General features: G+C 38.2%; 1 protein-coding gene across 1 annotated transcript; it reads right to left on the bottom strand.

The window, feature by feature from the left end:
- Positions 1–5,375: 5,375 nt before the first annotated feature.
- Positions 5,376–9,172, bottom strand: SOSTDC1 (sclerostin domain containing 1). The gene is given in 4 exon segments (XM_013941546.2): positions 5,376–6,672; positions 8,853–9,062; positions 9,065–9,122; positions 9,125–9,172. Coding segments are annotated over 4 exon segments (732 nt in total). The 3' UTR covers positions 5,376–6,256.
- Between the last annotated feature and the right edge of the window lie 8,464 nt (positions 9,173–17,636).

The raw sequence follows: 17,636 nt of genomic DNA, 5'->3' as shown, positions 1-17,636 counted from the left end.
AATTTAAAAGTGGAGGGCAGAAGCAGGCAGATTTGTAAGGGGCTGCAGTATTTGAGTAGATAAAAATGCCACCAAGAACATTATTAAGATCCGGACAGCTGCTTGAATGGTCCATATAGTTAGGGCTTTTATGTAAGAAGTATTCAGAAAAGTATTTAATTAAACAAAAATGTAAATCTTTATTAATATTTTCTCTTGGCAAAGGATGTTGCAAACTTCTTTTTGGCAGAACTGTCAAGCTTCATAACTGATTACAAAAAGCTCAAAAGAAAGTGACAATATTTGCAGAGCACCTAAGAGAATTTATGAATAATTCACTAGCTGTATTCTTAATAGTCTTGTTCACTAAATCAGATTACATTAATTTTGTAAAGATAACACTGAGAGGGAACTCTTCTACTGTTAGGTTTTTATGTAAGTTATAAGCAGGGGTTTGGGCCAAATTCTTCAACAAAAAAGTCCAGGTGTGTGGTAGACTGACAACTTTCTAAGAACCTCATGTGTGAATATCCTCAGCTTCAGCTGTAATCTTCTTTCAGAAAGAGCAGGCCATGGCCAAAGGCAAGAGGATGTGACCAGTGCAGTGAAACATGAGGTTCTGTGAAGATGTCAGATTCCAAAGTGTCTGTGACGTGTCCCAGTTCTGTGTGGGATTCATGGGTGACACACACTGTGCACTCTTCCCTTTGCATGGGAGGAGAAGACACAGAGACAGTCAGAAGTTGTTATCCACCGTGCTGATTTAGACTTAGCAGTCTATTAAATCCCAAGGGCAGCGTGTGCATTGACCAGTGTTTAGCTTTGCAATCTGTGGACAGAACAAGTCTTTTGTAGTCTCATGAAAGGTTGTGATGATCACAAGAAAATGAAGGACATGCAGCACATGCTCTCCACATTTTGTTTTGTTCCATTTTTTGAACGGTTTTCACTCCTTTCCCCTCTTCTAGACACACCCAAATTCAGACATTTCAATATCAGAAAACAAAAGGCGCACTGCAGCAATGCAGCCTGTTCCCGGCTGCTATAAGCTGTTCTGGCTACCATCCTAAAAATTGTGATAAAGTGCAAGAGCAAAAATTTCAGCAGGCTTTTTCAGTAAAAAGAAAAGTGAGTGATTCTTGCTGAAACCAAAATTTTTGCAGCTTTACATTTGAGAAACACACAGACCTCTGTTCTCCATCGCAGCTCAATGGTCATGGGGAATCTAAAAGAGCTTTCTTCAACCCATCCCAAAAATAAATGAATAAATAAATAAGTAAATAAATAATATTCTAACAAGCAACAGATGTTTAAACTTGCTTCAGCAGCAATTAAAACAAAGTCTTTATGCTACAGACTCTTTTAAAACTGCACTGTCCCTCCATTTCTCAGGGGCTGTTCCTGTGGTAGGGCTAGACAAGTACTTCCTTTTCTGAGTTAGACCTATTTTCCAGTGAGCTGGATTTTTTTTATCTTTATTTATGTTCATAAAGTGCCATATCCCACAAACAGCTCTATGAAAGCCAGTGGACCTGATTTTCATTTACATTAAGAGGTCTTCTGTATTTCTCTGCTGTTGTACAGAGGTATTAAGAAGGCCTGAACTAGAGCTATGTAGTGTGACATTACCTCATTCACTATTATATGTAGTCAAGCCAAAGTGAGTTAAAAAACCCCCAAACCTCAGGAAGATTTTTCTGAGCGTTTAGTAGAGACAAAAATGTGTTGCAAATGATTTTCAGGGAGTATAGTTTAACCAGCATTAGTTAAGCATGGAAGAGTATTTTCTTGTCCTTGGAAGTACTGAGGAAGATAGGCGTTTGAATAATACCACGTGTGAATCACACTTTTCTAGGGTGTCAGTCCATATAACTTTCATAATGAGTGATCTGAAAGGCTGGATGTCTTTCAGAAAGATGCACAGGCAGACTTTTTGTTGTGGGGCAACGTTCAGGCAAAACTGACAAATCCAGTGACAGAATGTCTGCTTAACTCATAAATCTCTTGAGAAATTTCAGTTTTAACCTGAAGCTATGTTTATATATATGTCAATGAAATTAAAATCAAAGCCCCTTGCCTGGCCTACGGGAAAGGAAATGCATCATGAGAATAGGATACCTTCCAACAGTAAGGATTCCTTCTAATTTTCCACTGAACACCTTCAGGTTAATACTGTAGAAAAATGACTCCCACAGTGGAATGTGTTGAACAGTCCTTTCTTGATTAATGTTGTACTTCTTCAGGAAGGATATAAAGGTCAAGGTTAGGAAGAGTACAGTGATTTACTAGCAGAAATCTGTTTGGTATTTTGGAGGGTGGTATTCAAATGTCTTCTTAATTTCCAAATAAGTGACTGAACTTGAATTAGGTGCTTCTGATTCCAAGGCTGCTGAAGAGGGAAGAGCAACAAATTTGTTACTGTTACTAAAAAACTGAATAAATAAACCTTTCAAAGGGCCTTTCTATTCTAGCCTGTAAGTATCAGGCCATTCTGACTTCTGCAATTTCTAATGTTTTAATGACATATACTGTCTACCACTGCCTCTCCACAGTATGCCTCTGAATGCTACCATGCTGTCAAAACAACCAGCATCTGGCTAAGTTTGTTTCTAATGATGTCTAAGAAAAATTGATTTCCAGTCATTACAAAACAAATTACCCCTTAGCTGAGAACAATTTTCATCAATTGGAAAGTAATGAAATAATGATGGCAGATTAACAGATTGCTTCTAACTTACTCATTTTTAATTTTCTAAAGAAGCAGGTATGCATACTTATAATATTATTAGGTTTTTTTTTTAATTTTTGACTTTAAATATATGAAAAGCAAAATCTGCTTCTTTTCTCAACCCTTGAATTGTGGAAAACCCATATTTTGTGAAAGTGGAGATATCTTCCTTTGTTTTGAGACTGACTGTCCATCAACCAAGAAGCGTGACACAAGTAATTATTTCCTCATTGAAAAAGAGGCAATGAGATGAAAGAGCTCATTCTGCATTGCGGGATGAAGTTACAATGACTGCAGAGAAACACTTTTTTAAGAAGCCCCTAGACTTAGCACTCTGCCCACAGGGGAGGATATTACTGAGAAAGTCAAGTTCTATATACTCTCAGTATATTAAAACCAGACTATAGAGTGATCTAATTCGTGTTAAAAAAAAAAAAAAGTAATCTGCCAGTACTTTTTCAAAATATTTACATGCTTATTCTATCTATTTGCATTAATGTTTTAGGTAAAAACTAAAAATTCTAGCATATATGCCTTTCCTTTTTAACTGTGAAACCAACTTAATATAAGAAGGTATGTCATACTATTTCAGATTAAACAGTACTATTTTTTCAGTGAATCTTTTATAAACTTTTGCAAGACTCTCCAGTGTAGGTACAAGCACAATGGTCCATGTCCTACCCACTACAATTTTACACACTGGAGACTCTGCATATAAAAGGCAGTTGGATGTACCTGTACTATTGTCTGTATTGCCTTTTGTCTGGATCCTAGGATATGTCCCTGTGAGTTCACAGGTAGCATGATGAAAGAGAAGGCAGATTGTACAGGCCAGGTAGAAGCACTGAGAGCTAAGAGATGAGTGACAAGGAATGACGCTGTCCCTTAATAAAATTCATCAACATGACTGTTTCTAAAACTGCTTTCCTGCAGATCTCTGATGCAAAAGGCCAAAGTGTTTGCCAAAGAAGAGATGGTAGATAACTTGGGTGACACTTCACAGTTAAATTACTGCTGATGGACTAGGAAGACCTGGCTTCCCTCATGTTTCTTGAAATCTTTCTTGAAAGACCCGTGGTCTTTCTGTAGCATGTCCAGCAAAATTCCGTGAAGTCGTCCTAATAGAAATGTGTTGATTTATTCCCCTACAAGTGTTTCTGCATGAGGAGACAAAGTAGGAAAGAGTTACTATCTGTATTGCTAAATGCAGACTCTTATTGAATGCGCATATTGGTTTTGAAGTCACACTTCACTGGCTTTAGGAGAGTCATGAGCGACTCTTGTGTCTTTTTTCACCATCCTTACTTCTGTGGTCAAACACAGAACAGGCAGACCAACTTACTAATGTAGTGGGTATGGGCTTTGAATAAAATTTTAGTTCAATTTTGGTCCATTGTCTCAATCTTTAGTGCTTTTTCATCTTGAAGAAATAGAGAGCAATTTTAAAATTGGATATATATTTGGCATTTGGGAATAATGCTTCCCTCATAAAACTGATTGAATGAAACTATAATGTCTGTTAAAGTCAAAAGCTGTACTCTCTATAGGTACACTGGATTGATACGCCAAGGAGCAACGTCATGCCACCTCTCTCCCTGTTAACTCCTTTATTTCTCAACTGTCTTCTTAGGCTTAAAGAAGGATCTTTTAAGCTACCCAGATCAGAGAGTTTATGTATAATTCACCTCTGGTCTCATCATTCTGATATTTTCATGATCACAGAACTAAACTTCAAACAACTGGATTATTAATTTATTTTTTAACTGTACCAACATGTGTATCACCTTAAAATGCAAACACATTATCTTCTTACATATACAGATTTTTAAGAGGATTCTTGAAAGTAGCTTTGAGGAAAAGTTGTCTGAATTTTATTGATAAAATTTAGAATTCAGTAAGTCAAGCAGTAGCATTGATTTTCAAACAGTTCTCCATTAACAGCTAAGGAAGATCTCTGCCTAAAACTTTGTGGTGAACCTTTTGAAAAAAATGCAAAATGAAATGAGAAAACAAGAAGAAAGTCAAAGATAACTTGTGACACGTTATTAGGTGAGATTTTTCATTACTCTCTTCTTGGATAATCTTTTCTTTGGGTGTCAGTGGGTTGTAAAATACAATCATTTATAAACAGCAGAGTGCTGTAGTGAAACCTTTCCCATGGTATTTCAATATAGTCTGAAAGATTAAGAACAGATGATTCCTGGACTCTGTGTTGAAAGATAGATTGCTTACTATATATTTCCTGATACATCCTATAATAAGCTGTGGATAATGTGCAGGACTCTATTGGCTCTATGGGAAAGATTAAACTAAATGTTATTTTTACCATAAGTCTTTGACTTGATGATCATTAATGAAAGAAAAAAAAAAAGTGGTGTTTTACTAGCTTGTAAAACTTCCCAAATATACACTTCTTCTGCAATGTACAATTTGAGAATTGTTAAATATGATCCTGGTTTGGACCATTAACAAACACCATCTGTTAAATAGTCATAAGACTTCTACAACCAGAAAGACTCCACAGCAAGATTATTTTTATGCTAAATGTTGCTGCTAGATTTTTTAAACCATATAATGTTCTCCTACTTTTTTAAGATTCAATGTTGTGACTCATTAAAATATGTTAATTTTCATACATAGAGCCAGACAATACTTTTTTTTAGCAGTGTTTATTTTTGTTAAGAAACCAATGAATTTGAAAGGAAGTCATATCTGTCTTTTGATTGCACAGTTAAAAAAAATAATAATACAGACTGGACCATGGAAAAAACAATTTTTAAGTTGTTACTTCAAAATAACACCTAAATCTACAAATGTCCAAGTGAAAACATATATACCAAGAATGCTAAAACATCTATTTCACATTATCTACAAAATGTATATTCTAATCCAGCCACAAATCATAGGAAAATACTTCGATACATGAGAAAAGCTATAAACATAAGAACATTTTGGAGGGAAAATAACACACATAAAAGCTTATTAAATAATTACAACAACAAATAAATAGTTTGTTCAGCTTTACTTTTCAATTGCTGCCATGCATATTTTAATTTTTGGTATACTGAGATAACAAGAGAAAAGTCAGCATGCAAGGCATTTTTTTCTTAGAATGAATCTGAAAGCAGATACTAGATGTTGTATTTTTAAGCTGTTGTCAGAAGTTCATAAAACAAGGTATAGAAGGCAATAGATGTGATAATTAATTGTTCTCATGAAAACACACAACAAAGCATCTTTTTACAAAATAGACTTGAGTGAATATTCACGGCAACTTCTCTTTGCCTCCATGCCTGGAGAAATTGGAAAAGTTTATAGAATGGATTTGGAAGGCTTATGTTATTCCCCATCTTGAGCATTTGGAAAAGGTCCATATGCCGAGAATGCCCCTTCTGATTTTGGTCAAAGCAATAAGCATGTGGTGTCAACTAAGAACACAGCAATGGCAGACTTGTCTTTAAGCAGTCAGATCTGTCAAGCAGATGGTTACAGGTGAGTTCAGTTTGGGCAGGAAGAGAGGGCAATGAGAGAGGAAAGAATGTCTGACTTCTAACTTGCACTGTGTTTGCTGGATTTACTGGCTCTTTTTCTCTCTTTGTGTTGCTGGATAGGCTTTGCTTGAGAGGTTCCCTCAAAGTTGTGGCTGGACTCATTGTGCTGCCTGGTGTATCGCTTGCACTTGCAGGCCGTGACCATGGTTATTTTGTAGGTTCTTATACTTCCATCCTGGCACTGAAGCTGGATCCTCTGGGTGCGAGTTTTGTCATTGACGCATCTCCACTCTTGGGAGCTCCGCCTGCTCCAGTACTTGGTTCCATAACCTCCGCCAATCCAGTTGGGGAGCAGTGGCAAAGGGAGGCATTCGCCTGCACACACCAGCTCTTTCAGAGGATTGATGCTGGTGCACTGGCCATCTGAAATGTACTTGGTGGATCTCAGTTCCCGACAGCCAACTTGAACACGATCTGCAGAATGCACAGAATGATGAACACTGAGATTCAGAAGGAAAACATTTTCTTAACCAGGCATTGTCACAGTAACAAGCTATGTTTTGCAGAATATAAAGTAGGCAGTAATTTTTACAGGACATCTTTTTACTGATGTGTCCCCAACATGACGGCCTCAAGCACTGATGGTATCTCTGGGTATTACCACAGCATAAAGTAATCGTAATGATATGCAATTCAGCAGTTGTGGTGGAGGAGGCAATTTTATTCTCTCTGCTTCTTCTAAAGGACATACCTTTTAGAAAAGAAAAAATGCCCCAAGGGAAGCAATCTTTCCTGCTTGTTCTTAGTCTGGGGAACTTGCTCTGCAATGTTTACAACAATTATATTGGATCATTAGTAAGGGGAAGATAGTGTTCTGGAAACTATTAATATGCTTTTAAAGGAATTGAAAAAATAGTGTATTTTTTCCCTTTCCACAGTTACAGTGGACAGAGCTTCCCATGAGCGCTGCTGCTCTGCACACAGATATTGTAGAAGTGATAACAACTAAAGTTACTAGAGAATGGTGTTCCATATGCAAAGTTTGAATGATTAGCAATAACAAACAGAGTGGCTGTTTTGCCCTCAGGGTAAGACCATCTTTGTATTTGTAGTAATCTTTATATTGTATATAACATAGAAGATCCTGCAAATTCTCTCAGGCAACTGACATAGAATCAAAATGCAGAGCTTCTAATGCAGGCATGTTTGTACCCATCTATATGTGTAGCTCTGCACCCTGCAATAAACACAACTGTTTATTTCAGTAATTACACTTTGAAATAAACGCCCACAGTGCACTTAATTTTAATAAGCAATCTTTACTGGCTGTGCTCTCCCTCTTTCTGAAGGACAATTACGGTGCAGATTCTACACACAATGCAATTAACTAACGCCTTTAAAATAGAAGTAATTACTAGAAACATTTTCGAGTGAATCATAAAAGGCTTTGAAGGTACATCTACATATCACAGCTACAGGCTGCTTCTGTTTCTACTTGGACTTTTTGGAAGCGAGTTCTGAACAGACACGGAGTTAAGATTACAGCTTCACCCTGTACCTTCCGTCTAAAGGTGGGCAGTCAAGAGGGACTGTAAATCTGCAGGCTGATCTGAGGGATTGTTTACACAAGGCTTGGTCTCCCGTCTGACTCGCAGAGAAGATTCAAGTCTGCCTCCCTGCAGCTGCACTCAGGAATGTACCTGGAAGCAGCTGGTCACAGATTCGAGTTTGTCTCTCCTTCTGTGTATTCTGGCTCAGCTTTTCTCTAGTGACAGCTCATTGACAAGCAATACCTACTGGGCTGCTCCAGTAATCTCATGAGATGTTTCCTGTGCACTTAAACCCTTAGCATTCACAGGAGCTGACACACCTGGCTAGCTGAAAGGTATCCGTGTCACTTTTTGCCTTCACTTTCCAGGGATGACGCTATTTTTATCGAGTCATTGTGGGTGGGTTCGTGTGTGTGTGTGTGTGTGTGTATTTGGATTTCTTTCATTTTAAGGAGGCGGGCAGGGGAGGGAACAGATAAAGTCAGCAGAAGGTTTCCAGATCCCCGTGTCTGACATATATACCTAAAACTCATCAGGAGAAGTCTAGATATAAAAAGGCATGTTAGAGCAGAGATCATAGGTAAATTATGAGCTGATTTGTTTACTTTTGCTAGAGGTGTTAAGCAGGTAAGTCTACAGCAGGAAGTAAAACTAAACAGCGGGAACAAAATTCGGAGTTTTTTATTGCGTTTGAGAAGTAGCCCAGACAGCTCCCGTGCCCACAGTGGAAGGGTGAGCTGAGAAAGCGAGCACTTTGGAAATGCCTCTCACTCCTTTTCCTTTATCTTTTTGTCTCTGCTGGATAACCAGCATCAGAGCCGGCGCTGCGGGCTGAACCTCCCGCAGGAAGCAACCTGCCCGAGAGAGCCGGTCCTACAGGAGGCGCGCGGGGGAGGCGGGCCGGGGCCGGGGCCGGGGCCAAGCACCGTGCCCGGGCCCCGCTCCCCCGGAGGCGCTATTTGCCTTTAGCCCTGCGCTCCGGCGGCGAGGCGCGCTCCGGCCGCGGGCTCCGCTCCGGGGCCGGGGGGCTCCGCTCCGCTCGCCGCGCCGCGCCGGCGCCGGGGCTGCGGGAGGCGCTGGGAAGGGCCCCGGTAGGATACTCACTGTTACGGTCGGATCCAGTGCTGGCGTAGTGCCTGCCTCCGTTCCTGGCTTGATTCAACGTGCTATTGCTGCTTGGGCTCGCTGGAGCAGGTTTAACAACGTGCGAATAAAGTATCTCTGTGGCATCATTCTTGAAAGCCAAGTAGCTTTTCGTGAAGATGCAAGCTAGGAGAAAACCATAGAAGTGAATGGCAGGGAGAAACATGGTTGTTCAGTCTCTGTCTGGCAGAGCAGGGTGAAATCTTTTTCTTCTGCTTCTTCTCTGTAACTCTGAAATTGCTCTTGAAGGTTTCCCTTATATATTCAGAGAGGCTTGGCATTCATTCAGGTGTAAAGTTGTGGATAGCTTCGGAAAGAAAAACTACAGAAGGGGTGGGATCCCTACATGAGCCTGTGAAGACCTTTTACCAATAGGAGAGAAGACTGCAGTAAAGGAGGAGTTAGATGCACTAATTGCAGGATTCCTAGTTGGGCTTTTGAGGATATCACAAAACTTATGAACCACATAGCAGCATTCGGGCTGAGACCTAGAGGCTGCGGGCTGTGCCGTGCCGCCCCGTATGGCCCTGCATGCCTGGCATTTTTGTGTGATGTGGCTAACACAGAGTGTCAGAATGAGTCTCTCTTGCTCCTGTTGTTATGCAGTTACTTCCCCACTTCTCTAATGTGCCTTTGGGAAAACTTACCAGCTCTGTAAGGATGCAAAAGGTTGTAGAACTTACAGAAAACTGCAAGTTGCACAAATGCTGTCTGCTACATACCAAGACTGCTTACAAAAAATATACCATGAATAAATTAAAGTTGCCTCCAGATACTTTAAGTTATGCAGCTTTGATCAACAAGGAGCACTGCTAGAGAAACTACTTTTTTAGGGGAATATTCTCTCCCTGGTGAACAGATAGTTACAAGTATATATTTCTGTGTCACTATGCATAAAAAGCAACTCCTCTAGGCTCCTTAGTACAAACAGATCCATATTCATAGCCTCTCACTATGCTCATTCACCAAACTAGTCTTTTTTAGATTTGTACATTGCCTAGAGCATTATTTTATTTTAAATTCATTATTTCATGTAATGATGAAAATGAAGAGGAATAGTCCTTATTCTGACATATTATTTTACTGCGTCCCACCCTTATTTGATTTTCCATAAAATTACTTAAACTATGTTCCAAACCCAAATGCTAGTGTAAATTGAGATCCTGTCAGTAGGCCAATGCTTGTTTTCATCAGTGGTGAATATGCCCTATAGATTTTCATTATAAATAAAACAACAGTGATCTGCATTGAAAGCTATAGTGTCTTGATTAACAGGAAATCTTTTTCTTGGGAGAAAGCACAACCACACAGGAGGCCACATCATGTAAAGATCAGACTCTAATCTCACTTACACTGTGTGTAACTGAATTGATAACTGTGGAGTCACCCTGGATTTCATTTGCAGTAATGAAAAAAGAACCAGAATACAAATTAGTTACTTTTAATGTCGGGGTCAAAATCCTAGTGATTCAGAGGGCAAGTTTGTTTCATCCTAGTCCCAAATAGACATTTGTCCTTATCAGCAACACTTTCCTCTTGCATCCCTAAGAAAGTTACCAGGGATTTCAGCAGGAGTAAAGACAGATTCACAGTCAGTACCTAATTGATAGCCTCTGCTTAAAAGACACTGGAACAGCAGGAGTGTTGCAAGGTGAAGCGAGTTTCCCTCACTGGTGGCAGAGCTGTCTGTGGCGAAGTGAGTTCAGTGCCTGCATCCATTATGACAAGCCCAACCCAGTTCTGGAATAACAAGAATGTTGCAAGGCAGAGCGAGATCTTTCAGCAGAGTAATGTATGGAGGAGCGGGATCAATGCTAACCCCTGCCAAAGCTCCAACTTCCACTCTTATGGGACATCTTTCTTAACCACAAAAGGAAAGATGCAAATCTTACCTTCCTTTTAAAATCAGGTAGAAAAGGAAAGTTTCCTTAAGCAAACTATTGAAGAAGATTACTATTATCAGAGAACCATTAATATTTGAGCAGTTTTTTTCTTCAGCAGCTAATCAAAGGTCTACATTGCCTATGTTCAAGTCCTACTTCATTTTTTATCATATTCACAGATTATACAGAGATTCACACATTTCACCTTCCTCTGCAGTTCAGTTTCTGTGCTAAACTGACCCAATATAATTAAAAACATGAAGGCCATTTTCCAGTTATCCACCATACCTAAGTCAGGAGACCTCTTCCTAGCAGCAGGATTTTTCCTACATTATATGAGGCTCAGGAAACTTTATTTGAGAGCTGTTTTCTTTGAAAAAAAAAGGTACATAATCTTCTTACAAGGAAAATGTAGGGACCTTGAATTGTCTATAGGACTGAGTCTGCAAGGAGCTCAACCTTTTCAGCTTTCAATGAAAGTTGAAAATCATCCTTTCAAATTTAGGCTATATGAAACCATTAAGTTTGTCACATACCTTTCACAGTCTTACGACTTAAAGAAGAAAGACCTCAAGACAAGCCTCTTACAGCCTTTATAAAGGAAAAGTTCAGTCCTGAATTTGTCATAGGCAAGGTAATACAGATTACCTCCTTTTTCTGTACACTAGCTGTTTGTAGACATTTTAATCACATTTGCATTTTTCACTTATTACAAATACTACATGAAAATCTTGTGATTTATATTCTTCAGTCAGTACATTCAGCCTTTCTGCTTTGAAAAGTAACTAAGCTTCTGAGGAGTTTGCCAGTTAATTTGACCTATACTTTCTTTTGTCTAAGCTAGAATTTACAGTCTTTCACTTTTTTTTTAAGTTTGTCTGAAAGAGATTAGAGGTCAGATGGGGGAAAGTGATGCTGATCAGTCATTTGGTTATTCTTTCTGAATGAAGCTCACAATCAAAAGGTGTTCTTTAATGCTCAACTTGGAATGGGTTCCCAGGCTTAAATTAAGTTTTGCTATCTTTGGTCAGATGATTCTGACAAGTTCTCAAAGATGAAGGCTATAAGTTATCCATTCCTTTGTAGCCTCAAGAACAGGCTATTGCAATGTATTGTCTGTCATTATTCCAGTCAGATTCAATGTGTTGTGTAGAACATTGCTCTGTGCTTAATCTGTAATATTGGCCATAAGGATATATTACACAAGGCCTTTGAAGTCTGTACTGGCTTCCTTTTTGCCTCTGGGCATAACTCAGGATGTTCTTATTGATCTATAAAACCCTATATGCTTTGAGTGCTAGGTAATAAATTCTCTCTCCTTTATCTGCCATTATGACACTTAAGATCAGCCAGGGCATACTGCCTATATCTGAACGTCTGGAGAGCTGAGGTTGAATGTTCAGAGTGAAGGGCATTGGAGGCTGGATTTCACTGCTCCTACTGAGCCATAAGAGCTCCACTCTGTTGCTTGGCCCGGTGCAAAGTCCGTTGTTCTCTCAGATCCTTGAAAAGTGGAGACTTGTCTTGGAGACTTGGATACTTGTTGACTGTGGAGAAGGCACAGGGAAGAAACCTATTTACCAGATTAATTTAAAAGTTTGTACATGTGCCCAGGGATAAAGTGCTACATTACAAGAATCCTAAGACAACTACATAAAAAGATTGAGCTGGAGCCTGTAACTGCATGGTCTTTTCTCCTTAACTATTTCTTGTATCTTAACGGTCTTGCTTCTGAATGATCCTAAATGCTGTGGTAAAGCCATCCATCACTCTTCCATGTATTCTCAGAGAGAATGGTATCCACAGTTATCCACACCTTAAATCTTGCTTTCTCCATTTTCTGTGACTATAATGATGTCCAAAGGGCAAAGTTTTGTGCAGAACACACACACCTGTCTAGCAGCACAGAACAGCCACAGGGAAAAGAAGGGTATGCACTGATAAGTACAAATGACTGCCGGAGAGCCTTGTCTTTGCAACCCACATGATCACAGAACATGCACAAAATAAGATGGAATTCCCAATTTTACATAAAACTTTGGCCTGTCCAGTTTTAATAATGACAGAAAAAGGCCTGAATTAAAATGAAGGCTGCATGGAGAGAATGGTGCAAACTTCATTTTTATGTATTTTATTGTTAGTCCCAAAGAGAAGACCATTAGAGCACTGGACTTCTGACTTGCTTCCAAAGGCAGATACTTTGAGAGTAAATACAGGCTCAGATAAATGACTGCAAAAAAAGAGACTGACATTTATTACTTTGCACCTTAAAACAGAAATGACTGTCAGGCTATTTTCTGTTAAGCAATAAGCATATTAGTAATGTACTTCAAAGCAGCATAAAATGTGATTTGGAGCATGATAAGAGAGCTTGTCTGAAAGTGAGGTAAACTTGTAATAAGTGTAACTGTTGAGAACGTGTAAGCTATTGTGCAACAAGTTAGCATAGTTTGAAAGCTCATATAGAAAACATGTTAGAGAACCAACCCCCCCCCCCAAAAAAAAAATTCTCAAACTACAGATTCTTTGAATACTGTGGGTTTTTTCTAAATTAAGTAGCACTTTTAAATTTTCTCAGTAAATTATATGAGAGAGATTAAACAGAAAACACAACATATATTTTCATTAGTGAGAATGACTAATTAGTTCTGATTTATTTCTTCTTCCTCTCCCCAAGATGTTTGCACTTCAGTTTTATTTTTTCTACTTTCTCTTATACATAATGTAGGCAGAATAATTTGAGTCAGGCTTTGGCTTCAGAGGAAGCAATTTATCGCTTTTATCAAAAAAAAGACATTAAACATAGACTGGAAAGGGGAAATTATTTGTGTTTATTTTGAAATTCTAGGAAAATTTACAAAGAACTCTCTGCACTAATTATATTTGCCACCTCTTCTTCAGTAGGATTGCAGTAGGATTTTAAGAACAGATTAAAATCAATGATGTGGCTTATTATTTATTATCCAAACCATGTCTTATGATTTTCTGTTTATGTTAAAGAAGACAGAAAAACAGAACAAGGTTTTACAAGTGAAAAACTGTGAGAACAACAGCTTGTTTGTTTGGGGTAACATTTTTGTAAACACTTAGGCAGCATGGAAATGAAATAGTCAATCTTTAAAAGCGAGTTGGGGCAATAAACAAGATGATTGTTTATTTATTTATTTATTTAAATACATAGACATTGAAATGAACTGGACTTTTGTATCTACATACTTTCTAAAATGTTGCCCTAAGGAGTGAAAGTCCCATTGATTTTCAGTGAGCCAGTCACTTAAATGCTTTTGAAAATTTTACCCTCAGGTTAAAATTCTGAAACTCCTACTCAACATTAAGCAGGCAAAGTCCCATCAACATGCCCTAGTTGCAAATAAAATAGAAACTGAGCAAAAGTTTTGAAGTCTGTCCTGTTTCTTTACATGTAATTAACTGAAATCTTAATATATCACTATGTTTCAGTAAACTGCTTTGTGTTTCTAATTATGTGGTCTGAAATTATTACAGTGTATTTAAAAAATGCACACTCTACAACAAACCAGGTAAGAAAATCTGGCATAGTTTCAGGATTTCCTAAGCAAACACTTGCCAAACCTGTTGTTAGATCCAAAGTCATAATTTAAAAACAAGCCTACAAGGTATCTGGAAGAAGATCCTTCTTTCCTTCCTTCACCTCCATCTCCCACTCCCTTACAAGGAAATCACTTTACCTTATCAAAACAGAACAGTTACTGACATTTGTCTCCTGGTAAGAAACCTATCCCTACTATATTCAGATTTTGGATTTGGCTAGTGCGTATTTATTCTAGTTAAAGAAAAGAAGTTACCTTCGCAAAGAATGTTAATGGCCAAATTCGTCAATCAGATAAATATGCACAACTCCTACTGAAATTAAGGAAGTACCTGAGGGCAAAACCTGGCCCCAAATTAGAATTTTAATAATTGTAATACTGTGTAATCCTTTCCCTGCCAAAAGGCAGAAATGGTCTGTCCTGCAAAACAGATTCACAACTTTCCACGCGCTCAGTATCAGGGTTTTGCTCATAATATATAAGCCAGAATACAATTGAACAAAACAAACTAAAAACACAGCAGAGTATACAATTAATATATACATTTTATTTTATTAAAATGAACTCATACAGAAGTATAGTGCATTTGTACAGTACTGAAAAATCTCTATTATTTGTGCATGTAGGAACTGCTCTAATCCAGCAAATGCTTCCACAGCATCATCCCCACCACCATTTCAAACAATGGGAACGTTAATCAAAATGAAGAGATGTCACTTTCGAAGGAGCTATGAGAATATCATTTTGGCACATTAGTTTCCACATTCAATTACTATCATTTCCATCCTACCTGAAATTAGTTTCAGCCAGCTAGTTCTCTTTTAAATCCCAAACTGTTTAATGCAGTGAATGAATGAGTCAGGCTGAAAGAAATCAAGATACGGAGCTAAGTATCACCTGCCTACGCAAACACTACAACTCATTCCAGATATCCTTTCCAGCAATCTTAATTGTCTTGAGTTCACATGTACAAGAAAATGTAGCAAATAGGTGATAGATCCCTGCCAATGGAAGAATTGCTTACTGGAATGCTCTAGGATCTTTCTTATAACAAGAAAATTACATTTTTACTAAACCAAAGTATGACTACAGTACACCCCTAACTAATGTAGTTGCAAAATGGAGACTGAGACTCAAGTTCCCAAAATCATAGGGATAAGTGCTTAACAGGTTTTCAGGCTTTTTTGCAATGTGAATACTTTGCTGTTGCTGTTGACTCACTTACACAAATATAACATATATACTCAGTTTGGCTAGGAGTCTGAAAAATGCTGTTGCCATGAAGTTGAGAGACAGGAATGAATAGTCAGTACATTCCCTCCATTCTCTAGGTTGTACATAAAATTTAATATCAAAACACTTCAGGGAAGAACAGTGAATAAAAATTTCTTTGCAGTAGTAGGTGTCGAGATTTCAAAATCTTTTTTTCAATCCAGGTCAAGAAAAAATCCTAGTGTTTTGGAGATTCCTTATGGAAGAAATTTCAGACAAAAATGAAAATCATATCAGATATTACTGCTCAGTTTTGACTTTTTCTTTTATTAATCTTCACTCCTTGCATTTAATATAATGGCAATTTAACAGCCGCAGGACAATCCCTGTCTTGAGCATGACATTAGGTTTTAAAGGATTATTTATCTTGTCTTATCTAAGATTCAAACTCTTTCAGTATACCTTTATGGTAATAAATAAATATTAGCTGTACTTGCTTAATCACAGAGTTTTAAGTAAGTCCATCCTCTAGTCTGAAGTGTATTGGGATTTCAGTCTTCAGCTAATGCTCCATATATCTCTATGATCACAACATATTAGCATTTAGAATTAAAATGTAGTTAAAGTAATATGGTTACAAAACAACTTAACAATGAGGCAGCTGTCAGCAGAGATAATCAGCAATGATGAGTTTTAATTTGTTACTTCTCCAGCAATTACACTTTGTCTATACAGTTCATAACTGACCATAACAGCAGTTCTTGTCACTATTGCCCATCATGTCAGTGGCAAGAAACTGAGTGTCCTCCATAACATGAGTCTTCAAAACCTTGTCCAAACCCATATTCAAAACCTTGTCACTGTTTATGACTGTAATCTTTAGGCAATGAAGAGATTAATTTTCCAGTGCAAAACATGGTTGTTGTATGAGATATTTATTTTGGCTTCAGTCGTAAGTCTTTTCAGAATTACAAACTGGTTTAGATGACATATAAACAGTATTCAAAAAAGGAAGCGTCAGAACATTCTGTTTGTTCATTTGGTCTTTCTGCAATTCTTCAAAGCTTTTCACAGGGTTGCTTTTCTAAAATGTATCCTCATGTGTAAATGTTACACAAGTTAAGCTTTCATAACTGTCAACATCTGAATTTGCTTTTCAGGAGGAATATTTCCCGTAGATTTTCATTCTGAGGAAAACCAGAAGAGCGTCTTCCCTTCTGGTAGCAAAATGCAGCTCTCATCTCATACATACTTGCTTGTCTGATTAGAACAAGATAACAATTTTTACTGCAAACAAAAAATCCTGCAGATGAAAATCTCTGGCATGATTATTCCACGATGGTAACCAGATTTGTCTCCTGAAAGTCCAGGAGAGGAATGCTTCCTTTTCAGGGCAAGACAGAGCAGGTCACCTTTGTATAAACAGCCAGTAAAAGACGGTATTTTCCTATGTGCCTTTGACTTTCAAAACTTCTGATTTTCTTTTGAGTTGCTACCCTTTGGGAGGAGTACCATTACTAAATCTTGCCTTCCACCTCCCTTCAGAGCATTTTGTATCACCAGCACACATTTTCATTCACCAGCTGGGTAGCCAAATGCTACTAGCGTTCCATACTGACTCTCCTGTACTTTTTCATCCCAAACTCTGGCAAGCTGTTGGAGTGTAAGAGGTGTGATAATGACCACCTCACATTTCCACGTCTGTCCATCAAGAAGATGGATGGGAAGCACCTCCAGCAATGAGCAGAGGGGAGAGAGTATGGGGAGGGCATCTCTCCAGAGATTTCATGCGCTGTTGAAGCTTGTGGGAGGAAGTTAATTCAAGAGAGGAAAATGAGTATCTGGGATACTTAGTAAGGCTGTGAACTTGCACAATGTCATGAAAATCTAGTAGACCAGGGAGGTCTAGGAGGCAGTTTGGGGACAAATTTCATAAGACCGGTATTCTGAGGAAATATTGTTAACTAGTAGGTAGCAGTGCATTTTGCACCCATTCCTTCAAAATGAGTGGGAAATATTTTAGTAGTTTTTATGGCAAATGCAAAGTAACTATTGCTGTAGAGCTCCTCACAATATAGTAA

The sequence above is a fragment of the Apteryx mantelli genome, chromosome 2, assembly GCF_036417845.1.
Source record: "Apteryx mantelli isolate bAptMan1 chromosome 2, bAptMan1.hap1, whole genome shotgun sequence".
NCBI classification, from domain to species: Eukaryota; Metazoa; Chordata; class Aves; order Apterygiformes; family Apterygidae; genus Apteryx; species Apteryx mantelli.
The sequence above is the reverse complement of the archived record's forward strand: the minus strand, read 5'-3'. Positions and strand labels throughout refer to the sequence as shown.